At 43.4% G+C, this 26,819-nt stretch overlaps 1 protein-coding gene across 2 annotated transcripts; it reads left to right on the top strand.

Annotated features, from left to right (window-relative positions):
• The first annotated feature begins 390 nt into the window (after window positions 1-390).
• On the top strand, window positions 391-26,672 carry cratb (carnitine O-acetyltransferase b). 2 transcript variants are annotated; one of them, XM_065020536.1, is made up of 15 exons: window positions 391-875; window positions 8,389-8,619; window positions 8,846-8,964; window positions 14,827-14,880; window positions 15,167-15,320; window positions 16,662-16,836; window positions 18,121-18,211; window positions 18,401-18,488; window positions 18,707-18,807; window positions 19,006-19,125; window positions 20,909-21,031; window positions 21,651-21,786; window positions 22,855-22,917; window positions 23,010-23,225; window positions 25,436-25,522. In XM_065020536.1, exons 1-14 carry the CDS (start codon window positions 825-827, stop codon window positions 23,208-23,210), a joined length of 1,707 nt encoding a protein of 568 aa, XP_064876608.1. In that variant the 5' UTR covers window positions 391-824; the 3' UTR covers window positions 23,211-23,225; window positions 25,436-25,522. The 2 variants fall into 2 exon arrangements, with proteins under 2 accessions (XP_064876608.1, XP_029519558.1); XM_029663698.2 differs by having other exon boundaries at window positions 393-875; window positions 23,010-23,147; window positions 25,436-26,672.
• The last annotated feature ends 147 nt before the right edge of the window (window positions 26,673-26,819 follow it).

Here is a 26,819-nt window from a genome sequence, read left to right as displayed (position 1 = left end):
GGCAGAACAAGCAAGGAGGTGGGCAGAGCAAAGCACGAGCTAGCGTGATCCTATTGCCGTGTTTCTAGCATACATCTGCATATGTCCGTTAGGAAACGCCTATCCTGAAGTGCGCGTGTGCAATAACTCAATTCACCTTTGTGCAACAACGCGATTTAAAAAAACTTTTGCAAAGGGTGAAGTCTACAAATCGTAGTCCACTCTTTTCATAGCATATTTTAGTTTTGGGAACATAACTGTATTGAAATCAAATGTTTCATCGATTACAACATTTGCAGAATGTCAGCAAAAATCCATCTCGTTCCAATCCTCTTACTACCATATTTGGTATCGAGTGGAAACGCAAAGCGGATGCTTCACATTTATACATCCGCTGAAATATCTGTCTCATTGTTTCTGTAGGAGCTCTTTGGGTTTGGCTTACGGAAACGTGTCGATTTAGCTGTGTTATTTTTGCTACAGAAATTAATCTGAATTCTTTGCGAAAGTCCCAAGATTTCTCACCACTGCTCTGTAGGGACCGTGACTGCTGGCGTTTGCCATTTTCTGCCATGTCAAAGCCCGTCAAAGTTTCCAAACCTGGAACGATAACTTTTTACCAGTTGGACAATAACAAAGTCTTTGACACCCCAACATTTATGCAAGGACTCGAAGAAAACTCTCCTGGCATTTGTTGTTAGCAAGTTAGATAGCTGGCTACATTTGAGCAGGTTATCTACTTAGGAAAAGTGTACACTAGATATTTTTTCCAAAACACTTTCTTTGTCACTTGTTCAAGAAATTTCGCGCCTTTGATCCGGTAAAGGAGTGGCTCGTGAGTTGAGATGATTTTGAGAAAAATAACTGCGAGAACATGCAGAGTTTGGCTGTCTAGGGTGAGTCGTAAGCTATCTGAATAGTTAAACCCTTTCAAATTGTAATACTGTGGCATTTTGAAGTTGTTTTGGTATGGGGAACCTCCCCCATACATACTTACAGACTTCCTATTTAGGTATGTTCTGGCTAGTCATGTTTTGATTGGCACATCACTCGAACGCCCTTATTTTTCTGCATCTTACCAGAGATACTTTAAACTGTCCAGATGTCTATGGAAAATTACCTATAATTAATTACAAAATTAGTTCGTTTTCCTTCCCATAAAAATGTATTTATGCTGTGTTCATGACCAAGTGGGAAGGTGGTATTTACCACATACGTCTACGAAAAATCCACATGAACGCTCTTCTCCCATATGCTGACCAGACGTCATCTACTATAAGGAAATTACTTTTCTGCAGTTAAATGCAACAATTTGTTAATTCATTTGTTTACAAGCATGATAGCTGTACTTTTAGTTTCTCAACTAGTTCAAAGCATGTGAATGCTTCCAACTGGTATTTCAAATCAAACTTTTTTGTCACGTGCTGACTACAACAGGTAGTTGTAGACCTAACCATGAAATGCTTTCTTACAAGCCCTTAAGCCCTTAACCAACAATGCAGTTCAAGAATAGTCAAGAAAATATTCACCAAATAAACTAAAGTAAGAAGTAACTACACTGCTCAAAAAAATAAACGGAACACTAAAATAACACATCCTAGATCTGAATGAATGACATATTCTTATTAAATACTTTTTTCTTTACATAACTGAATGTGCTGACAACAAAACCACACAAAAATGATCAATGGAAATCAAATTTATCAACCCATGGAGGTCTAAAAGTGGAAAACCACACTACAGGCTGATCCAACTTTGATGTAATGTCCTTAAAACAAGTCCAAATGAGGATCAGTAGTGTGTGTGGCCTCCACGTGCCTGTATGACCTCCCTACAACGCCTGGGCATGCTCCTGATGAGGTGGCGGATGGTCTCCTGAGGGATCTCCTCCCAGACCTGGACTAAAGCATCCGCCAACTCCTGGACAGTCTGTGGTGCAACGTGGCTTGGTGGATGGAGCGAGACATGATGTTCCAGATGTGCTCAATTGGATTCAGGCCTGGGGAACGGGCGGGCCAGTCCATAGCATCAATGCCTTCCTCTTGCAGGAACTGCTGACACACTCCAGCCACATGAGGTCAAGCATGGTCTTACATTAGGAGGAACCCAGGGCCAACCACACCAGCACATGGTCTCACAAGGGGTCTCAGGATCTCATCTCAGTACCTAATGGCAGTCAGGCTACCTCTGGCGAGCACATGGAGGGCTGTGCACCCCACACCATGACTGACCCACCGCCAAACCGGTCATGCTGGAGGATGTTGCATTCAGCAGAACGTTCTCCACGGTGTCTCCAGACTGTCACGTCTGTCACATGTGCTCAGTGTGAACCTGCTTTCATCTGTGAAGAGCACAGGGCGCCAGTGGCGAATTTGCCAATCTTGGTGTTCTCTGGCAAATGCCAAACGTCATGCACGGTGTTGGGCTGTAAGCACAACCCCTATCTGTGGACGTCGGGCCCTCATACCACCCTCATGGAGTTTGTTTCTGACCGTTTGAGCAGACACATGCACATTTGTGGCCTGCTGGAGGTCATTTTGCAGGGCTCTGGCAGTGCTCCTCCTGCTCCTCCTTGCACAAAGGCGGAGGTAGTGGTCCTGCTGCTGGGTTGTTGCCCTCCTACGGCCTCCTCCACGTCTCCTGATGTACTGGCCTGTCTCCTGGTGGCGACTCCATGCTCTGGACACTACGCTGACAGACACAGCAAACCTTTTTGCCGCAGCTCGCATTGATGTACCATCCTGGATGAGCTGCACTACCTGAGCCACTTGAGTGGGTTGTAGACTCCGTCTCATGCTACCATTAGAGTGAAAGCACCGGCAGCATTCAAAAGTGACCAAAACATCAGCCAGGAAGCATAGGAACTGAGAAGTGGTCTGGTCACCACCTGCAGAACCACTCCTTTATTGGGGGTGTCTTGCTAAATGCCTATAATTTCCACCTGTTGTCAATTCCATTTGCACAACAGCATGTGAAATGTATTGTCAATCAGTGTTGCTTCCTAAGTGGACAGTTTGATTTCACAGAAGTGTGATTGACTTGGAGTTACATTGTGTTGTTTAAGTGTTCCCTTTATTTTTTTTGAGCAGTGTATAACAAGGCTATATACAGGTGGTACCGGTACCAAGTCAATGTGCGGGGGTACAGGTTATCCTAGGTAATTTGTACATGTAGTTAGGTTGGTAGTGCGTACTGGGCTGTACGCACTACCCTCTGTAGCGCCTTACGGTCAGATGCTGAGCAGTTGCCTTACAAGGCGGGGATGCAACCGGTCAGGATGCTCTCGATGGTGCAGCTGTATAACCCTTTGAGGATCTGGGGAACCATGCCAAATCTCCTGAGGGGGAAAAGGTGTTGTCGTGCCCTGTTCATGACTGTTGGTGTGTTTGGACCATGATAGTTTGTTGGTTTGGCAAGCATTTTTTAGGTGTTTTTTTAAGTGTTTTTATTTTTGTATTTTTTATTCCTTCTCTCCAATTTATGCTTTGGCCACTGATACGAGTATAGGATGAATCAATAACAATATTTGGGTAGGAGTTAAAACAGAATATGATTTTCACTGACAGGACACTCAATTACTTTAAGAAATTAGGAGATGGGGAAAATCAATGAGGAGATTCCATTGAACTGTCCAGGGTACCCAAATGGATGGACTTTGCACTGGGCGCCTTCTGGGCTTGAGTCAAGTGCCCCGTACTGGCTGACATAGGTTAATAAGCATGTAAAGTAATGAGTAGGATTTCTGTGTTTTCAAATCAAATGTATTTGTCACATACAGTTTACAGCAGGGATAAAAGGAAGGTGCAGTGAAATGCTATCTCCCTCAACATTGCAGTACAATAATCAATATCAATAATAAGAGTAGGGCTGTCCCCGACCAAAAAATCTTGGTCGACCAAAAATCGTCGTCTTTTGACCAATCGATTGTTCAAAATGATAAAAAATATTTTTCCATATATGAACACACTGTGTTTTAATAAAATCAACTGTTTGATGAAAGACACAAATGACTCGAAGGAGCCAGAGAGAACCTTAACGTTACTCTCTTGAAGTTGCTGGTAGGAGTTGGCAAACTTGCTAATGTGGAATGCCAATTTATCTTACCATTTCTACCAATCTGCGTGCCATTTATGGTTTTCATGTGCACAGTTTCATGGAACAGTTTAATTTCATTAATATTGTCTTATCTCAAAATCATTGTCTTGTGGTTAATCAAAATTCTATCCAAATGAAAATGATACTTTTTAGGTTTAATTTCTATTGCCTATAAAGCAAAACAAATAAAAACACTGCAACCTGCAGGTAGAAAATATCCTGATAAATCACATTGGCTACTTAACCCTGTCTGCAATGAACTTGAAACAATTATATTAACTATTAACTTGGGTCTGGCCAGAAGCTGGTGCTACCAAACTTGCCACATTGAATCAAATATTCTGGACCCACAGATCTTCCTGTGCCAGTGAGCTCGGGACAGACACAGCTATAGGCTATTTGCTCAAGGGATAAGAATTCATCCGGTAGGCCTATTTTTATGGCGTTTCTACTGGATCAGAGTACGACTTTTTCCCCTTTCACACTGAGTGGTTATCTAAGGGGAGCGAGCTGGAAAGACAATGACAGGAGCACTCCAAACAAAAGACAATGACTGACTAAGTTGACAAACCTTGTAAATATAATGAAATAAACAAACTTGGTTCTCACAAGTGTAGCATAGGTTGTGCGCTCTGCAAACATGTCTACTCCTACAATGAGAACGATAAAAGACTGGAATAATAACATTTTGAGTTCATTAACAGACATTACCATATCCAAACAAACATTGTAGATTTAGACCATAGGAATGAATGGTAAATGTACTACTGGTGATATATAGAATGGGGAATTGATAGATTCAAATGGATTGTTAGGGTCTATCTAATCGATTGGAATCCACAGACTGCGAGTTGAAGATAATTACTAATACTCTTAGTAAAAGTATTTGACTGACCAGGTCTCTCCAGATCTCCCAACAATTCTATTTCTAAGGTCAATCTAATATTAACTTTATGCTAACCCTACTTGAGGGCAATACCAGAACAAATAGTTTATTGATTCTGTATCTTCACAACAAAATCTGCAGAGCTGCGATGGTTGTATGCCCCAATTATCAACATTTTGTTGGTGGCAAGAATTCTGTACAATGATTTTAGCTGAAAAGCACGAGTCTTGAGTCTTGCAGCGTTTTACTCATACACCCTGTGCCATGGAATCGGTACATCATAAATATCTTCCCAGCTATTTTGCCATCTGTATGGCACAGCTGTCAACGTCCTGGTCCTCAACTGAAACTGGTATACTTTCCTATTTGTTATTTTTGTTCCTCAGACAGTTTTGATCCTTTATATTGGGCAGACAAACCAGTTCCCTACCTCCCACTGCCACATGCTGCCTCCATTTTTTGGGGTTATGCTGTAATCCATCTTGGATTGAGCAGACCTTCCCATACAATTCCGATAGCTCCATGAAAGACACAACTCTACCGTTCCAATTTACAATATCATTTTAAAAACAAAATACCCCTTTCAAACATGTTTTCCATAAGTACAGGTAATTTATCAACCAATACATTTCAGTTCGACCATAATATTTGTTGTAATATTTGTTCCATCTTTTCTGGGGTATGAAATTGAAATCAGCTCTGCAACGCTTGTTTAAAAAAAAAAAAGAGATACTTTGGAAAATAAGTATAATTTTCAATTAATCGAAAATGAGACTAGGCAATCGGCAAAAAGGTCATTTTTAAACGATGGATGAGCTTTTCTTAGTAATCTACTTGAACCATTTTGGGTTCAAGTAAAGCTTTTAGAGAGTGGTTTAGTGCTTTTATATTTAATAATCTCAACCCAACCAGACTAAGGAGTTAATCAGTGTAATTTCCCATAAATAGATAGGTATTTACCTCTCCATGGTTATAGGATCTTGTCTATTTTGACTAGTTTTCTATTGAAATTCATTGTGGAGAGCTCGTTTTATGTATGTATGAATGTACAGTTGAAGTTGGAAGTTTACATACACCTTAGCCAAATGCATTTAAACTGTCTTTTTTTCCCCACAATTCCTGACATTTAATCCTAGTAAAAATTATTATATTTTGTGAAGTGCACCAGCCCCTCCTGCAGCAAAGCACCCCCACAACATGACCCTCGAGCTTCACGGTTGGGATGGTGTTCTTCGGTTTGCAAGCCTCTCCCTTTTTCCTCCAAACATAACGATGGTCATTATGGCCAAACAGTTCTATTTTTGTTTCATCAGACCAGAGGACAATTCTCCAAAAAGTACGATCTTTGTCCCCGTGTGCAGTTGCAAACCGTAGTCTGGCTTTTTTATGGCGCTTTTGGAGCAGTGGCTTCTTCTTTGCTGAGTGGCCTTTCGTGTTATGTCGATATAGGACTCGTTTTACTGTGGATATAGATACTCTTGTACCTGTTTCCTCCAGCATCTTCACAAGGTCCTTTGCTGATCTGGGATTGATTTGCACATTTCGCACCAAAGTACGTTCATCTCTAGGAGACAGAACGCGTCTCCTTCCTGAGCGGTATGCCGGCTGCGTGGTCCCATGGTGTTTATACTTGTCTACTATTGTTTGTACAGATGAACGTGGTACCTTCAGGTGTTTGGAAATTGCTCTCAAGGATGAACCAGACTTGTGGAGACCTTATTTTTTTTCTTCTGAGGTCTTGGCTGATTTATTTTGTTTTTCCCGTGATGTAAAGCAAAGAGGCACTGAGTTTGAAGGTAGCCCTTGAAATACATCCACAGGTACACCTCCAATTGACTCAAATTGCCTGTCGGAAGCTTCTAAAGCCAAATCATTTTCTGGAATTTTCCAAGCTGTTTAATTAAAGGCACAGTGGAATTGGAATTGTGATACAGTGAAATAATATGTCTGTAAACAATTGTTGGAAAACTTACTTGTCATGCACCAAGTAGATGTCTTAACCAACTTGCCAAAACTATAGTTTTGTTAACAAGAAATTTGCGCAGTGATTGAAAAAGACTAGTTTTAATGACTCCAACCTAAGTGTATGTAAACTTTCGACTTCAACTGTATGTGTTATGAGTACCAAGTATGTCTACTTCACCGTCAGCCCATTTTATAGGTAAACTGCAGGGTAATGTATAAGTTTTTAAATACATTTTTTTAAAGATCCGATAACTTTTCTGGCCTCGCTGGACCATATTATGTATCTAGATTTTCCTTGAGACATTGCAGGGTTCTAGCTTGCAGACTTAATATAAAGCTTGAGTCATCGGCATACATGGACACCTTTGTTTTTAAATCTTGAATTCTAATACTCTGTTATTTGATCTGATTTTAATAGCTATCATTTTGATGGCCATAACGAAAAGATATGGTGACATCGGACACCCGTGTTTATCGCCTCTTGAAAGTTCAAAACTCTTTGAAGTATTTACTATTCACACCTGGGGTTTCTATACATTACTTTTACCCATTGAATAAGAGACTAACCAAAATGTTTAAAAAAACAGGCATTTATATATGAAATCCAGTCTTATTTTAACCAAGGCCTTTTCAAAATCTGCTATGAATACCAGGCTTGGCTTCTTAGATGTTTCATATTCTTGTATTTCTAGTAGTTATCGTAGATTATCTCCAATATATCGTCCATGTTAAAAACCTGTCTAATCAGGATGAACAATACCTGGTAGAAACCTTTTTTAATTCTGAGTGCTATGCATTTTGCTAGTATTTTTGCATCACAACATTGAAGTGTAAGAGGCCTCCAGTTTTTTGCCATCAAGGTCTTGTTTCAATAATAGTTCAATCAGACCTTCCTGCTGAGTACCTGACAGACTCCCAGTTAAATAAGCTACTAATGGAGCTTTGAGTATATAAACAAAAGGCTTGATATACCTTGGAGCATGGTGAGGATGGACGAGTTTCCTTCTAGTAATTACAGTTGGAGGAGCGTTCAAGTGGATATTTCCCAGTCGTATGCTGGTATTTACCAAATTACAAGATGTTGTGAATGCAGCATTAGTCGAGAAACCTGCCTATTTCCCTCGAAAGGACGTAATGTCACGATTTCAAAGATATACGATATTACAGAGAACAAGTTTATTTCACATCTTGGAAAATATTTGTCATGTGCTTCTTATTCACGTAATTCATGCTAATGTTGGGTTTTTGAGCTAGCGCCTAGAATGCAACGTTGACAACGTAGGGTAACGTACACAATGACCGTTAATACGAATCAAATGGAGTTTTTCCAGATCCTACGGTCCCTAGGTGGGTGACCCCGAAATACCCCTGGGTGACCCAAATAACAAATGTTCAAACTTAACTGTTGTTCAAATATCAACTCATCGTATTACTCAACATTGTTTATCTGGACATACATGTAGGTTGTGTCTGGATCCAGCCAGGAGAGATGCTTCTCCTCCTTGGTGCCCGCCCAGCCGGTGCCCCCGCTGGCCCAGACTCTGCAGGGGTACCTACGAGCCCTGGAGCCCCTGATACCTGAAGAAGAGCTTGTCCACACCCGCAAGAATATCCAAAAGTTTTGCGGAGAGGGGGGACTCGGTCCGCAACTTCAAGAGGGACTGGAGAGACGAGCTAGACACTCCAACAATTGGGTATGCAAACAATGTGGGAAATGATGCACAAATTTGTAACCGACATAAATAGACTGAGATAAGAAAATATCAGTGGAGTGCGTGATTTTGGATGACACTTTATAGTACACACAATGCATGGTGCTAATTTGAGTTTCAATCTTTCCACAGCTGCCCTCCTTTCTGAACTGTCCTGCATGATTGATAGTTGTTTTGCTGTTGTCCTTTCCCCTGTCCTCTACTGTAGATATCTGACTGGTGGGTGCAGTGGGCGTACCTGGAGAGCAGACAGCCCCTGCCCGTGCATTCTAACCCGGCCATCTCCCTGCCCAAGCGGGACTTCTCAGACTGGAGGGGCCAGCTTGTGTGAGTGCCAGTCAGCAACATACTGGCATACCTGTATGCACTATGTGCCTGTGAGATACTAGAGGAGTAGGCTGGTTTGCTGAATGTACACAGTCACCAGTGTTGACATGATCTGGTTGGATGATGTTGTACACTCACTCAGCATTTGTACCTGTGGATTTGCTGAGTACAGAGTGAGAACAACTTAGTCGGTCCAACTGCAGACAGGTGGTTTAAATTTTCTTTTCTTTTTTACGATTGTATTTACATACGTTTTCAGACCCTTTGCTATGAGACTCAATATTGAGTTCAGGTTCACCCTGTTGATTGGAGTCCACCTGTGGTAAATTCAATTGATTGGACTTGATTTGGAAAGGCGCACACCTGTCTATATAAGGTCCCAGAGTTGACCGTGCATGTCAGAGCAAAAAGTAAGCCATGAGGTCGAAGGAACAGTCCGTAGAGCTCCGAGACAGGATTGTGTCGAGGTACAGATCTGGAGAAGGGCATCAAAACATTTCTGCAGCATTGAAGGTCCCCAAGAACACGGTGGCCTCCATCATTCTTAAATGGAAGAAGTTTGGAACCATCAAGACTCTTCCTAGAGCTGGCCACCCAGCCAAACTGAGCAATCAGGGGAGAAGGGCCTTGATCAAGGAGGTGACCAAGAACCCGATGGTCACTCTGACAGAGCTCCAGAGTTCCTCTGTGGAGATGGGAGAACCTTCCAGAAAGACAACCATCTCTGCAGCAATCCACCAATCAGGCCTTTATGCTAGAGTGGCTAGACATAAGCCACTCTTCAGTAAAAGGCACATGACAGCCCGCTTGGAGTTTGCCAAAAGGCACCTAAAGGACTCTCAGACCATGAAACAGGATTCTCTTGTCTGATGAAACCAAGATTGAACTCTTTGGGCTGAATGCATTTACATTTACATTTAAGTCATTTAGCAGACGCTCTTATCCAGAGCGACTTACAAATTGGTGCATTCACCTTATGACATCCAGTGGAACAGTAGTGCATCTAAATCTTTTAAGGGGGGGGGATTACTTTATCCTATCCTAGGTATTCCTTAAAGAGGTGGGGTTTCAGGTGTCTCCGGAAGGTGGTGATTGACTCCGCTGTCCTGGCGTCGTGAGGGAGTTTGTTCCACCATTGGGGGGCCAGAGCAGCGAACAGTTTTGACTGGGCTGAGCGGGAACTGTACTTCCTCAGTGGTAGGGAGGCGAGCAGGCCAGAGGTGGATGAACGCAGTGCCCTTGTTTGGGTGTAGGGCCTGATCAGAGCCTGGAGGTACTGAGGTGCCGTTCCCCTCACAGCTCCGTAGGCAAGCACCATGGTCTTGTAGCGGATGCGAGCTTCAACTGGAAGCCAGTGGAGAGAGCGGAGGAGCGGGGTGACGTGAGAGAACTTGGGACGGGCTGCGGCGTTCTGGATGAGTTGTAGGGGTTGTAGGGGTTTAATGGCACAGGCAGGGAGCCCAGCCAACAGCGAGTTGCAGTAATCCAGACGGGAGATGACGAGTGCCTGGATTAGGACCTGCGCCGCTTCCTGTGTGAGGCAGGGTCGTACTCTGCGGATGTTGTAGAGCATGAACCTACAGGAACGGGCCACCGCCTTGATGTTAAGTTGAGAACGACAGGGTGTTGTCCAGGATCACGCCAAGGTTCTTAGCGCTCTGGGAGGAGGACACAATGGAGTTGTCAACCGTGATGGCGAGATCATGGAACGGGCAGTCCTTCCCCGGGAGGAAGAGCAGCTCCGTCTTGCCGAGGTTCAGCTTGAGGTGGTGATCCGTCATCCACACTGATATGTCTGCCAGATATGCAGAGATGCGATTCGCCACCTGGTCATCAGAAGGGGGAAAGGAGAAGATTAATTGTGTGTCGTCTGCATAGCAATGATAGGAGAGACCATGTGAGGTTATGACAGAGCCAAGTGACTTGGTGTATAGCGAGAATAGGAGAGGGCCTAGAACAGAGCCCTGGGGGACACCAGTGGTGAGAGCACGTGGTGTGGAGACGGATTCTCGCCACGCCACCTGGTAGGAGCGACCTGTCAGGTAGGACGCAATCCAAGCGTGGGCCGCGCCGGAGATGCCCAACTCGGAGAGGGTGGAGAGGAGGATCTGATGGTTCACAGTATCGAAGGCAGCCGATAGGTCTAGAAGGATGAGAGCAGAGGAGAGAGAGTTAGCTTTAGCAGTGCGGAGCGCCTCCGTGATACAGAGAAGAGCAGTCTCAGTTGAATGACTAGTCTTGAAACCTGACTGATATGGATCAAGAAGGTCATTCTGAGAGAGATAGCGGGAGAGCTGACCAAGGACGGCACGTTCAAGAGTTTTGGAGAGAAAAGAAAGAAGGGATACTGGTCTGTAGTTGTTGACATCGGAGGGATCGAGTGTAGGTTTTTTCAGAAGGGGTGCAACTCTCGCTCTCTTGAAGACGGAAGGGACGTAGCCAGCGGTCAGGGATGAGTTGATGAGCAGAGGTGAGGTAAGGGAGAAGGTCTCCGGAAATGGTCTGGAGAAGAGAGGAGGGGATAGGGTCAAGCGGGCAGGTTGTTGGGCGGCCGGCCGTCACAAGACGCGAGATTTCATCTGAGAGAGAGGGGAGAAAGAGGTCAGAGCACAGGGTAGGGCAGTGTGAGCAGAACCAGCGGTGTCGTTTGACTTAGCAAACGAGGATCGGATGTCGTCGACCTTCTTTTCAAAATGGTTGACGAAGTCATCTGCAGAGAGGGAGGAGGAGGGGGAGGAGGATTCAGGAGGGAGGAGAAGGTGGCAAAGAGCTTCCTAGGGTTAGAGGCAGATGCTTGGAATTTAGAGTGGTAGAAAGTGGCTTTAGCAGCAGAGAGAGAAGAGGAAAATGTAGAGAGGAGGGAGTGAAAGGATGCCAGGTCCGCAGGGAGGCGAAGTTTTCCTCCATTTCCGCTCGGCTGCCCGGAGCCCTGTTCTGTGAGCTCGCAATGAGTCGTCGAGCCACGGAGCGGGAGGGGAGGACCGAGCCGGCCTGGAGGATAGGGGACATAGAGAGTCAAAGGATGCAGAAAGGGAGGAGAGGAGGGTTGAGGAGGCAGAATCAGGAGATAGGTTGGAGAAGGTTTGAGCAGAGGGAAGAGATGATAGGATGGAAGAGGAGAGAGTAGCGGGGAGAGAGAGCGAAGGTTGGGACGGCGCGATACCATCCGAGTAGGGGCAGTGTGGGAAGTGTTGGATGAGAGCGAGAGGGAAAAGGATACAAGGTAGTGGTCGGAGACTTGGAGGGGAGTTGCAATGAGGTTAGTGGAAGAACAGCATCTAGTAAAGATGAGGTCGAGCGTATTTCCTGCCTTGTGAGTAGGGGGGAAGGTGAGAGGGTGAGGTCAAAAGAGGAGAGGAGTGGAAAGAAGGAGGCAGAGAGGAATGAGTCAAAGGTAGACGTGGGGAGGTTAAAGTCGCCCAGAACTGTGAGAGGTGAGCCGTCCTCAGGAAAGGAGCTTATCAAGGCATCAAGCTCATTGATGAACTCTCCGAGGGAACCTGGAGGGCGATAAATGATAAGGATGTTAAGCTTGAAAGGGCTGGTAACTGTGACAGCATGGAATTCAAAGGAGGCGATAGACAGATGGGTAAGGGAGAAAGAGAGAATGACCACTTGGGAGAGATGAGGATCCCGGTGCCACCACCCCGCTGACCAGAAGCTCTCGGGGTGTGCGAGAACACGTGGGCAGACGAAGAGAGAGCAGTAGGAGTAGCAGTGTTGTCTGTGGTGATCCATGTTTCCGTCAGTGCCAAGAAGTCGAGGGACTGGAGGGAGGCATAGGCTGAGATGAACTCTGCCTTGTTGGCCGCAGATCGGCAGTTCCAGAGGCTACCGGAGACCTGGAACTCCACGTGGGTCGTGCGCGCTGGGACCACCAGATTAGGGTGGCCGCGGCCACGCGGTGTGGAGCGTTTGTATGGTCTGTGCAGAGAGGAGAGAACAGGGATAGACAGACACATAGTTGACAGGCTACACAAGAGGGTACGCTAATGCAAAGGAGATTGGAATGACAAGTGGACTACACGTCTCGAGTGTTCAGAAAGTTAAGCTTACGTAGCAAGAATCTTATTGACTAAAATGATTAAAATGATACAGTACTGCTGAAGTAGGCTAGCTGGCAGAGGCTGCGTTGTTGACTATGTAGGCTAGCTGGCAGTGTCTGCGTTGTTGACACTACACTAATCAAGTCGTTCCGTTGAGTGTAATAGTTTCTACTGTGCTACTGTGCTGCTATTCGGGGCTAGCTGGCTAGCTAGCAGTGTTGATTACGTTGCGTTAAAAGAACGACAATAGCTGGCTAGCTAACCTAGGAAATCGCTCAAGACTACACAATTATCTTTGATACAAAGACGGCTATGTAGCTAGCTACGATCAAACAAATCAAGCCGTTGTACTGTAATGAAATGAAATGAAAAATGTGATACTACCTGTGGAGCGAAGCGAAATGCGACCGGATTGTTGAGTGCGGAAGTTCTGTTCGGAAGACGTTGGCTAGCTGTTGGCTAGCTAGCAGTGTCTCCTACGTTAAGGACGACAAATAGCTGGCTAGCTAACCTCGGTAAATTAAGATAATCACTCTAAAACTACACACTCTAAACTACACAATTATCTTGGATACGAAGACCGCAAAGACAACTATGTAGCTAGCTAACACTACACTAATCAAGTCGTTCAGTTGAGTGTAATAGTTGTGCTGCTAATCGGTAGACGGTGGACTAGCTAACGGTGGACGTTAGCTAGCTGGCTAGCTGCAGGGCAGTGTAGACTGCGTTAGGACGACGAAATACGATAATTACGCAATTATCTATGATACAAAGACGGCTATGTAGCTAGCTAAGAAGAAATTGCTAAGATTAGACAAATCAAACCGTTGAACTATAATGAAATGTAATGAAATGTAATACTACCTGCGGACCGAGTGCAGATGCGACCGCTCGCTCGCGCAGAAACCTGGCACCATCCATACGGTGAAGCATGGCGGTGGCAGCATCATGCTGTTGGGATGTTTTTCAGCGGCAGGGACTTGGAGACTTGGCAGGACCGAGGGAAAGATGAACGGAGCAAAGTACAGCGAGATCCTTGATTTAAAACCTGCTCCAGAGCGCTCAGGACCTCAGACTGGAGCAAAGGTTCACCTTCCAACAGGACAAGTCGCTCTGGACCAATTTGTAAGTCGCTCTGGATAAGAGCGTCTGCTAAATGACTTAAATGTAAATGTAAATGACAACAACACTAAACACACATCCAAGACAACGCAGGAGTGGCTTCGGGACAAGTCTCTGAATGTCCTTGAGTGGCCTAGCCAGAGCCCGGACTTGAACCTGATCGAACATCTCTGGAGAGACCTGAAAATAGCTGTGCAGCAACGCTCCCCATCCAACCTGACCGAGCTCGAAAGGATCTGCAGAGAATAATGGGAGATCCTCCCCAAATACAGGTGTGCCATGCTTGTAGCGTCATACCCAAGAAGACTCAAGGCTGTAATTGCTGCCAAAGGTGCTTCAACAAAGTACTGAGTAAATATACATTTGCAAAAATGTCTAAACCCGTTTTTTGCATTGTCACTAAGGGGTATTGTGTGTAGATTGATAAAGGGAAAATAAACTATTGAATCCATTTTAGAATAAGGCTGTAACGTAACAAAATGTGGGAAAAGTCAAGGGGTTTGAATACTTTCCGAATGTTATTTCATACATCTATATCCTATCTATAGCTGTAGTAAATATGAGGAACTTTGAACAGTTCCACCCCCATTTTATGATAATGCACAAGTAGTATGTTGCAAGGTGAAGTTTGATTTGCATTGAACAAACAGTACTCTGTCTGGGCCGTTCTCTAACATCTTTTGTGTCGACCCAGGTTTGCATCCAAGCTGATTGCTGCTGCACTCGATTTCAAAAATGTAGTAGACAAGTAAGTGCCATTTCACGATTGTACTCTACATATACGCTGTCTTAGACCTGAAGCCTTAATATTAGCTACATATTACTGACCAGTTTTTCCAAGTTATGTTTCACTAAATGGTGAACCATATCAATATTTGTATCCTAGGTTGCAGAAACTCTCTCAGCTATTTTAGGGTTTTAACCTTTTATTTCTGTGTTGGCCTGTATGCTTTGGTTTATATACCCAGTCTACATTTATCACGGCATACTGTCAGTAACTGTATCTGTATGCTCTCTCTCTCTCTGTATCTCAGTGGCCGTTTGCCAGTGGAGTACATGCGGGGCCAGCCACTCTGTATGGAGCTCTTTCCCCTCCTCTTCTCATCCTGTCGGATCCCAGGCCGCAAACACGACACTATCACCCATCACAGCCGTGCCCGCCACATCACAGTGGTGAGGAACTACCAGGTGAGCTTGACCCACAGTATGCATCAGAAGAGGATTTAACGTTTTTTTATTTTTTCAAGATGAGAGCAGCTACACAGAGCGAAGGGGACAGCTCCAATTGATCCCATATTACAGACTAATAAACATTGCAATGATACCCAATCAAATGTATTTTATTAAGCCCTTTTTACAACAGCAGTTGTCAAAGTGCTTTACAGATACCTAGCCTCAAACCCCTTAGAGCAAGCAATGCACACTCACAAGCAAAATGGCTAGGATAAACTCCCTAGAAGGCAGGAACCTAGGAAGAAACCTAAAGAGGAACCGGGCTCAGAGCGGTGGGTGGCCTGTCCTCTTCTGGCTGTGCTGGGTGTAGATTTAGGAGTGCATTTAAGAGTACGTTAACGTTTAAAAGTAATTCAAGACATTGAAATGTTCATAGATGACCAGCAGGGTCAAATAATATTCATGGTGGCAATAGAGGGCAGAGCTTTTTCTGCATAGAAAAAGCCCTAAGGGTTTTTTCGGGCCTCCTAATTCCAAACTAAAAATATATAATAACTGGGACAGGGACAGCTATAAATCGTCAAGCTAGGTAGTCCTGAGGCACGGTCCTAGGGCCCAGATCCTACGGGAGGGGAGTTAGTGAAAGCATGCCTAAGACCAGGTTTTAGGAAAATGTGGCGTTGGACATTTGAATGTTGATCAACTATTATTCACATAAGTGTAGCTATGCGCAAATGTTTGTTTCATAATGTAATTAGCTGGAAAACACTGTCAAAAGTGCACCGTGTATGCACGCAGGTTTCATGTCACATAGATGAAAATATCCATTAGACATTTAGAAAGGGAGATCTAAAGATGCAACAACTAGCATGGTTTGCTAGTATGACTATTGTGCCTTTGGCCACTGGACAATGAAAGAAAGTTGATTTGAAAATCAATAGAACATGACAAATGGGCAACTGGTTTAAATGGCATGTGGAAATCTAAAATAATTGCCTCCACGTTTCTATGGTCAGATTTTTGTCTAGGCTACTTTGAATCACCACTTAAGGAACAGCCTACACACCACTTAAGGAATATCAACAGGCCACTCTCTTACTACCCTGAAAACAAAGGCAGAGTATAGTCCATGAAGATCTCCCCACCTCTTTAGCCAGAGGAATAATTTGATGGAATTATTTGGTTCTAGTCAATATTCTAGCAGCTGTATTCTGCACTTACTGAAGTTTATTTAGGCCTAGTGCCATATCCGGGCAGCTTGAAAGTAGGGCATTGCAGTAATCTAACCTTGAAGTGACAAAAGCATGGATTAGCTTTTCCACATCACAGTTCAATTCTCTATTCTGTCCCGCCCAGTTCTTTCAGATGGACGTATACAATAGTGATGGCTCTCGGATGACAGAGAGCCAGATCCACGCCCAGCTTCTGCGAATCAGGGCTGAGTCCTGGAAGACTGACAAGGAGCCAATGGGCATTCTGACCAGCGAGCACCGCCAGACCTGGGGCCAGGCCTACAGCCGCCTGCTTAAAGGTAGACATGATAGACACAGCATTATACTATACATACCCATAAACATACCCAGAGTATGGGACGTTCCAGGGTGTGTGATGCAGAGGATCACACTGTTTTCAAATACATGTTGCTAGTAATGTCCGCACGGGCGCGCAGTAACCCCGAGACTGCCACGCAGCTCCCAGTGACTGCCGTGCAGAGCACAGATGAAATATCAGCCCATGAGAGACGCACGAGATTGAACTTCACTCAACTTCCTAGAGTTTCCCCTGTTAACACCACCAATGTTTCCCTTTACTGTGTCAATTGTGATAGAATCAATGCAATATTAGTCACTTTCAATGCAACTTAGTGAAACAAAACTTAACTATGCAAGATATTTTGCTGGATGCAGAATGCTTCGGAGTAGGATTACATTGCGCACTACTCAGTCCTTATTAATCTACAGAGACTGGTGGGCGTAACTGATCAGAGCTGCAGTAGGCCCGTGTGGATCTGTGCCATTTATTTTGAACTGGACTGTGTTTACAGCTGGGTTTGTGAGTAGATGTGGTTGTTTTGAGATCATGTGCACATATTGTTCATATCTTTTGCTAGTTAGTGAGTTATTAGCTCAAGTTATACATAATTTGTAGTCAGCAGTGGGGGAGTGATTGCTTCCTATAAGAGCACAAAACGTGTACATTTCTAGACATCTGAAAAGAAAGTCTGGTAAAGAGCTTTTTTTTGTCTTAAAGGGGCCGTGTTGTATTTTAAGACAGGCTTGAATAAGCTTTGTAGCCAATAGGCAGAGGGTATAATAATAATAAGACATTGTATTTTGTAAAGTGGTTTCTTGCATCAAATAACGCAACAATTTTCAGTCACCTCCTTGTCTGAAGGACAAGTGGATAAACAGGTTAATGTTAAGCCCTGCATGTTTTTTCAAAAGTCTCATGGAATGTAAGGCTGAATGATAGAACAGCTATTTCCATGTTAAAATGTTATGGGATGCATTTTCTCGGTTGTTTTTGATGGTAGGCCCACATTATGATCAAATGGCAACAGTAGCCAACTTGGCCACTGTTAAAACTGTAACTAAAAGCAGGTACAGCCTCAGTGTTCACAGTAAACACGCGCTGGAAGTTGCAAAGAATTTTCACTACGTTCACGCTCAGCAGACCTGAAATTTGCTCAGTGGTGAAAAAAATTAGAGGGAACATTGGTCGCTACGTCTCTGAAGTCATAAATTATTGTTATCTTCAGTAAGGAGTGCTTTACCTCGTAACCTTTTTTTTCATGCTCTCCCTCTTCCTTACCCAGATAAATTGAACAAGGAGTCAGTGCGAGCAATTGAGAAGGGACTTTTCACCTTGTGTCTGGACTCTCCAGTCATGAGGGTATCAGATGATAAGTATGAGCCACAATATTTTTTCTCTCAGCCTGTCTTACTATTTTTTTCAAATTGAATGCAAGTTGCTGTACAGTCTGAATACTTTTTGCTCAGTTATGTTTGACACACCAGGGACTTCATGACTAATTAAATCTAATAATCCAAAACGCATCAGTAATCAATGAAGTTCTGTGTTACTTTGACTGACAGGTACTCCAGTCGTATGGCAGCTCAAATCCTGCATGGGGGCGGGACACACTCGAACAGCGGCAATCGTTGGTTTGACAAAACACTGCAGGTGAGTGGAGCAGTAGAATTATCCAAATGACCCAACCAGTCATAGATCCTATACTTGATGAAAAGTGTATTGAAAAGTCCATATGGGCTGGGCACCAAATGCTGTATAACACTGAAATAAAAATAAATCAATAAACATAAATGATAATGGACTGAGCAACAATTGTTGGTAAACTAATTAGTTACCTTTCTCTTCCACTATTCCTCCTCCTCTTGTAGTTTGTGGTGGGTGAGGATGGCTCATGGGGGCTTCTGTATGAGCAGGCCACGGCTGAAGGTCCACCAATAGCCACTCTTCTGGATCACATTCTACAATACTGGTGAGATGAGACAGGGGAGGGTCTTATCTACTTTTGCTGCATTACTTGCGCAATTACATACTGTATGTATACGGTATTAATGTCAGTTTTTTATGATTTCAAAATACTTGAAGTTGAGGTTTATCGGAAGAAAAACAGTCAGTTGATAAAAAAACACACAATGCCAATTAACATTTACCCTCGTTCTTCTCTCTGCAGTAAGAAACCGGACCCAAAGAAAACCCCTTTGATCCCACTTCAGATGCCCAAGAAGCTTTACTTCAACATTGACCATGAGATTAAGAGAGATATTGAGCATGCCAAGCAAAACCTTGATATGTGAGTTTGCATACCCTATGCATTTGTCATGCATTGTTTCATTACTCTTGTGTTATTATATATCATAGTCTTTATTTGGTCTAAATATGTGACTCGTTTCAGGAAACCAGGCATTTGTCGTGCGTCACTACACAGGAGAGGCATTTGAACATACTTTTATTTTTATCTAAATGCCTTTTTAATAACAAACTTGTATGACATCTGTAAATACAAATACAATTGGGAAATTACAAGCCTAGTTGTTGTAGCCATGGAAAATGTCAGGAACCTTCCCGCTAGCAATGATGGGCTGGACATGCAGAGAGATGAATTCGGATTGGTCTGCCATGTAGCGCGCTTCTGTCTATAACATCAGCTGCTCAGTATGTGTAGGTAATCCTTTCTAGTGCTTCTTTTTTGAAAGATATCACAAAGAACTGCAAAAGTTTTGCTAATGCTCTACACTTTCTGGAGGACCGAGTTTTGAAATCAGTAGCATGTCCGTTGGAAACCGAGTTAAGAAAATTCTGTCATTTGATTGCAAATATGCGGAAGGAGTCAAAAGGAGAACACACCAGGCCCCCAAGTGGCGCAGCGGTCTAAGTTGTCACTACAGACGCAGGTTCGATTCCAGGCTGTGTCGCAGTCGGTCGTAACCAGGAGACGCATGAGGTGGCGCACAATTGGCCCAGCGTCGTCCGGGTTATGGGAGGGTTTGTTCTTATCCCTTTGGGCTCTAGCGACTCTTTGTGGCAGGCCGGGCGCATGCACGCTGACTTCGGTCACCAGTTGTACGCTGTTTCCTCCGACACATTGGTGCAGCTGGCTTCCGGGTTAAGCGAGCAGTGTGTCAAGAAGCAGTGCGGCTTGGCAGGGTCGTGTTTCGGAAGATGCATGACTCTCGAACCTTCGCTTCTCCCGAGTCCGTATGGGAGTTGCAGCGATGGAACATGACTAACTACCAATTGGCTATCACGAAATTGGGGAGAAAATTTGGTAAAAAGCATTGCTTTTATTTTACATATTAGTTAGTAGGCCAAACTGTTTTCCGTGAAGAACGATTTTCAGGATGTCTTCTGGTCTGACAAACAGCTCTGTAGCTCTGCCACTTTCCACCTCAGATGTTGAAGGGCGAGATAGTGCTGGAATGACACGCAGCCCATACAAAAAAAAAACTATCAATAGCTTAAACTGACAGATTTTGATGTGGATTTTTTAAATGTTCATTAGATTGACGCACAGGATTTTAATATGGTGCGCATACTGACTGGTTCAACACACCTCCGACTACATTCCTAACACTGTGAGTGCATAAGTGTGGTTGGTGATACAGTACTACAATGACAAAGATAAGAAGCACCCGGCCTCTGTAGTCAATGTTTGCTTTGCTATGAACTTCAACACGACTCAGCTGAAATGAAAGTGACATGGACCAAAGCAAATGGAGGAGTGTAAACACGATTAGCTGCCCTAAGTGTTGATGTAACCATGACAAAACACGGTCAGCAGCGTAAGGCTTTGGTGCCTTCTGACCTACTCATTCTATTTTAAGTAATTGTTTGTGATCTGAGCTGGCTGTGTTTTCCTGGGTTCAGCACATTTGCTGCCATCCTGTGGCTAAACTGACAACTGTCGATACATTTCTATCCCAACAGAGTGAAGAGTCATAGTCATCTTTATAATTTGAATTCAACAACTAACCTGGGCCCGTATTCATAAATTGTCTGAACAAGAGAGCTGATCAGTTCGATTCATTGTAATCTGATGCTTTATTAATGGAGTATGAATTTGTCCCTCCCCCCAGACTGATCAACGACCTGGATATCCGCTGCTTCAACTTCCAGAGGTTTGGGAAGGAGTTGCCCAAACAGCACAACCTGAGTCCCAACGCCTTCATCCAGGTGGCACTGCAGCTGGCCTACTACAAGTGAGCTCATAGGAATCACTTGCAAAGGGCATTCAGCCTCAAACTAGGATACCGTATGCAATAATAAGGAAATGATGTGTGCAGTTCATGTTTTCAAACTGTGGTACTGATTTTCCTAGACATGCTAGTACATTTTCACACAAGAAGCATTATGTTCTCGTGGTTAATAAATGGGACAATAAATATTCTTGGCAGCCAATTCTGACTGGAATATCTGCATTTTCAATTTTGTAAATGAGTTTTGATTAACAACAATCACTGTGTCCAAATTCAATACTTGCGTTGCGTTCAGTACAACAGAACTGTTTGTAATGTTGAATTCAACTGAAACGGTACTGTACTGAATGACCAGTTGAAAAAAACATTGATTATGGTGTCCCAGAGGGCAGTTACCATACATATGGTGTGCTGCACGAGTTTTGCTATTTCAGATGGTCACACCCAGATTGATAAGGCCGCACCCACGAAAAGGGAGCAAGCATACTTTAAAGGTTATTGATGAACAGTGCACACCATTTTGGGGAAACGTGTCATTCAGTTCAAAACGTTACGCAACACAGCAAATGTTAAAGCAAACTGAACGCACCCCTGCTCTCCCATTTCTCCTTTTCTCCATCAGAGTTCACAATGAGGTTTGTGCCTCCTGTGACATTGCCTCCCAGAGGATGTTTCGAGGGGGGCGCACAGACTACATCCGCTCTCCCACCAATCAAATGCTCAAGTTTGTGCTTACCTTTGATGACCCCTCTATCTCGGTGAGAAGCATTTTACTAAATAAAATAAATTATTATTACCATAGAGAATCAGACCAAAGTGTAGGCTACCCTCTGCCTGTTGGCTTCTTTGCATATTCAAGCCTGTCTCAAAATACAACACAAACCCTTTAAGGCTCTCCTGGAGGATGGTTGGCCACCCTTAGTAGCCTATATAAAATATTACAACCAAATACTTTATAAAATAATTCCCTCATTCAATGAATTAGGGATCAAATGACTAAGGTAGGCTACTTCAAAGCAAGGTAACTAAGATATGTTTATCTATAATCTTGTAAGGCTAAAACATTCCAGAGATCTAATTGACAGAATGTGAGTTATTTGTCTTTTTGGCTCATTTGAAGAATATTTTTAACAATGTTGATTACAGGGGAATCACAGCTTTTCAACTGTGTCAGGTTTATTTCTCAAGTCCCAATATCGAGCGCTTGAGAGATGGTTTTACAACATGAGTATGTAGCATTGGTAACGCACCCTTTTGTCAATTGCGTGCCTGTGAAACGTTTTTTTTAGGACATGACAATGACATTAATTACTGACAACTTTCCAGGCAACACAATATATTAGCCTGTTTTTATCATTATTATGTTGCTATGTCTCTCTCCTCCGGCCCACTCGCACCGGCATACGCAGGTGACAAACCATGGCTTTTCCAGGATTTTTATGACCGTACGAACCCTGTTTGCTGACCATAAATGAGCGATAACTGGGTAAATAACTTACAAACTAGCAAGGAATATCAACAAATGTGCACTGACAATGATCTCAAAAGCCCATTTCGCCACCACAGGTGATTAGAGAAGTTTTTGTTTGCAGTAAGTCTGTTGTATTATCCCAAATGGACACGGTGATTTACAAATCGTTAGAGTCTAGCTTTAATGGGGGTTTGTGTTGTGCCTTCGCCCTTATCAATCTCTTGTTTCGTGGGTGGCTGAGAAAAGCAACCTACTTGAAGTTATTAACAAAGCCAACAATACATGGCAGCTTTACAGGGGGATTCTATTAATTGACATTGTTGATGCGTCTTGACGCTCTATTTGTGTGTTGCAGAGAGAGGCAAAGCTTGAATTACTCAGAGAGGCCATAGAGACCTACGTCACTCTAACTGATCAGGTGACTACACCCAATGCTTCTGCTGCCATCGTCTCAGTAATTTGTTTAACGTTTCTGTCATCTAATTACTTCTGACCTTTTTTCTAAATTAGGCGCTCAAAGGACAATCCATCGACCGCCACCTGCTGGGCTTGAAGCTTCAGGCCATCGAGGAGGGACTGAGCGTGCCCAGACTGTTCATGGACACCGCTTATGGGCTGGCCACCCACTGGAAACTGAGAACAGGACAGGTAAAGTACAACTCCATTGGAAGTGGACAAGATTGCAACATTCATTCCAATGACAGGATATAATTATGTAATCTAAAGGTGAGTGTCGGATAATGCAATATTATATCGGGTCTGTGTCCCTCTCTTTACATGTAGTTTAGTATGGTGTTTTTGTGCGCACTTGTAGTTTATCAAAGTCAACAGGTAATCCTGCCAGGTAATCCTGTTTACATCAGGGATTTGTCATTGTATTCAAGTCATTCATGTAATAAATTAATTTGAATGAATGGGCTATGCATATTCATTCTTAATTGGGTATCGGCTGAGTGAATTGTTTTTTTAAGTTAAATATTTTTATTGGTTTTCATTAATGATATGACATCATTTCATTCTTCAGGTGGGGGGAGGAAAGGTGGAGGTGTAACATAAATTCTCAAAAAGGACTTCTTTCATACTGCCATAAGCAATCATTGGGAAAGGGGGATACCTAGTCAGTTGTACAACTGAAATGTGTCTTCCCCATTTAACCCAACCCCTCCTGAATCAGAGAGGTGTGGCGTGCTGCCTTAATCGACATCCACGTCTTCGGCGCCGGGGGGGTTAGTGGATTAACTGCCTTGCTCAGGGGCAGAACGACAGATTTTTACCTTGTTCAATCCAGAAACCTTTTGGTTACTGGCCCAACGCTCTAGCCACTAGGCTACCGGCCTCCATAGCGAAGGAGCCAACCCCTCCCTCCCGGAGACCCATGCCTGTTCCCCCAGAATGGTGTGGGCGTATATCTCTAAATTAAAAATATTAGCGCAAGTAGACTGCTGATTGGCCAGTTCATTCTCCTCAGGAGCATGACATCATCTCTGAAGAAAGAGCAAGCATCTGTTTGAGGTACAAGTTTGAGTATAGGATGAGTCAGCAGCATTATTTGGGTTTGAGTTAACAGAATATGAACTTTTAGAAGTGAATGTTTATTTTAACACAATCATCTCCTACGTCAGTAATGTTTGAATTGGACTCAGGCGTGGCCGCTCAATCCCCTCTCTGGAGTTGCGCTCCCAGCACATGCCCTCCCCCTCAACTCCCGAACCCAGACATTGAAGATGTTCACCTGCAAACAAAGATATTTATCAACTAGGTCACGACCAGTGCAGAGAGCCGCATGAATAAGGGTCCCCTGGAAGAGGGCCAAGCAGTCCTGGCCTCCAAACAAATGCCCAGCAAAATGTTTGCTTGAAAAAATATATATAAATAAAATACCAGTCCAAAGTTTGGACACCTAGAATGCCAAGTGTGAAAAGCTGTTGTCAAGGCAAAGGGTGGCTACTTTGAAGAATCTCAAATATAGAACATATTTTGATTGGTTGAATGCTATGATTTTTGGTTACTGCATGATTCCATATGTATTATTTCATAGTTGTGATGTCTTTACTATTATTCTACAATGTAGAAAATAGCAAAAATAAAGAACACCCATTCAAATTAGTGGATTCGGCTATTTTAGCCACACCCATTGCTGACGGGTATATAAACTCGAGCACATAGCCATGCAATCTCCATAGACAAACGTTGGCAGTAGAATGGCCTTACTGTTGAAGAGCTCAGTGATGTTCAATGTGGCACCATCATATGATGCCACCTTTCCAACAAGTCAGTTTGTCAAATTTCTGCCCCGCCAGAGCGGGCCTGGTTAACTTCAAGTGCTGTTATTTTGAACTGGAAACGTCTAGGAGCAACAACGGCTCAGCCGCGAAGTGGTATGCCACACAAGCTCACAGAACGGGACGGCCGAGTGCTTAAAGCACACAGCGCGTACAAATAGTTGGTCCTCAGTTGCAACACTCACTACCGAGCTTCATGAAATGGGTTTCCATTTCCGAGCAGCTACACACAAGCACAAGATCACCATGCGCGATGCCAAGCGTCGGCTGGAGTGGTGTAAAGCTTTGTGATTGAGCCCTTTTACCAGAATAGTGTCCACGGTACTGGAGTAGGGCTGAGTTATAAAGTTGCTAAACAAGTTGCAGATCTGCAAGTGTATGTGTCATATATATATATATATATCTTTTTTAAGGCTTTTACCTGATGTTTGGCAATTTATTTATTGGTTAACACCTATCGTCTTGTGGGTACCATGTTCAGAAATGTTTGCAAGACACACATTTAGGGAACTATTGTGCAAACCAATTTAAAATAAATTGTTTGATCTGTAAAAAAAAATGCATTTATTTTGCCACATATGTGAAAGTAACTTTATACCCTGTCTTCCTTCTCTTCTCCCCAACTTCTCAACTATATTAAACCCCTTACACTAGGTGCCTGCAAACACGGACAGTGTAATGTGTTTCGGACCTCTCGTCCCAGACGGATACGCTGTGTGCTACAACCCCCAGTCGGACCATGTCCACTTCTCCGTAACAGCCTTCAACTGCTGTGAGGAAACCCAGGCTGAGACACTGGCCGCCACACTGCACAGCACCCTCTGCCAGCTCCAGGAGCTACTGCAGCCTACTGTATAGTGCTGTGCTATCTGACACAACAGGAGTGTGTATTCATTAGGCAACAAATATAAGAAAACCAGCTATTGTCCGATAAGAAACGCTCATGTTTCTTAACTTTTTCAGTTGTGTGCCCTAATGAATATAATCCAGGACTTAAATGAAAAACGTCCGAGGTGCTAATGCTTTGATTAAAAAGGAATATTTGGCCTTTGTTGTATGTGCTAGCATTAGCTTGATTTGCTGCTAGGTTTATGTTACTGTTTGTACTTAAGGGCAATTGAATACTATTGTTAGAACTGTTTTATGTCCCTACTTTTTAAGGCCATAGCAGACTACTTGATAAGCTAGGTTTGTCTGGCTAGAGGTTTGTAATGCTTTATTGACCGGTGACGAAATAGATCTAATACCATCTGTGTTTTGTATGCAATTTGGAATCTTGTTTGCTGCAATGCTTTGGCAGTCCAATGAGAATGTCGGTCAACCATCCAGTCTGTCTATTACTTTTCATTTTGTGGACAGATTCCTGAAAAAAGACCAAATGTTAACAAACCATGCCTGTATCTGCATAAAGCTGGAGCTCTGAGTACTGTTGCGCTCTCCCTGGATGCACATAAGTTCTGTGTTTCTTCCTGTGCTTTTGTAATGCAGTTGAAAGGAATGAAATCCTGCTATTTGGTTGAGCCGAGCTCTATTCATGACCCAGCTTGTCCAGTTTTGTTAGTAAACTCATGTAGGTTCAGCCCTAATTTATGTGCTCTCTATCACCTGAACCTGCATGGCAAATTGTCCAGGAACACAAGGAAAGGACAATAACCAAGGACTAGTCAGCCATACCCCCTCTGAGGGGAGAAAATGTACATCTCTCTTTGAGTATTCAGAGGACTCACTATTGAATGTGTGATTAATACCAAACATGGATACTATAGTATTATTTTATCAAACTTCTTCTCTGAGGATAACTGGTGCTTTCTATACTGAGCAAAAATATAAACGCAACATGTAAAGTGTTGGTCCCATGAGCTGAAATTAAAGATCCCAGAAATGTTCCATATGCACGAAAAGCTTATTTTGCTCAAATTCTGGGCACAAATGTAATTACATCCCTATTTGTGAGCATTTCTCCTTTGCCAAGATAATCTATCCACCTGACAGGTGTGGCATATCAAGAAGATAATTAAACAGCATGATCATCACACAG

Source organism: Oncorhynchus nerka, linkage group LG7 (assembly GCF_034236695.1).
Source record: "Oncorhynchus nerka isolate Pitt River linkage group LG7, Oner_Uvic_2.0, whole genome shotgun sequence".
Taxonomy (NCBI): domain Eukaryota; kingdom Metazoa; phylum Chordata; class Actinopteri; order Salmoniformes; family Salmonidae; genus Oncorhynchus; species Oncorhynchus nerka.
This window is presented reverse-complemented; position numbering and strand designations above follow the sequence as displayed.

Excerpts from the sequence above, each read along its gene's own strand:
- cratb (XM_029663698.2), top strand. The coding sequence starts at position 825 with ATGATTTTGAGAAAAATAACTGCGAGAACATGCAGAGTTTGGCTGTCT. Across the intron at positions 14,881-15,166 it reads TTCAAAAATGTAGTAGACAA|TGGCCGTTTGCCAGTGGAGT; the intron begins GTAAGTGCCATT and ends TCTGTATCTCAG. Across the intron at positions 21,032-21,650 it reads CTGCAGCTGGCCTACTACAA|AGTTCACAATGAGGTTTGTG; the intron begins GTGAGCTCATAG and ends TTTCTCCATCAG.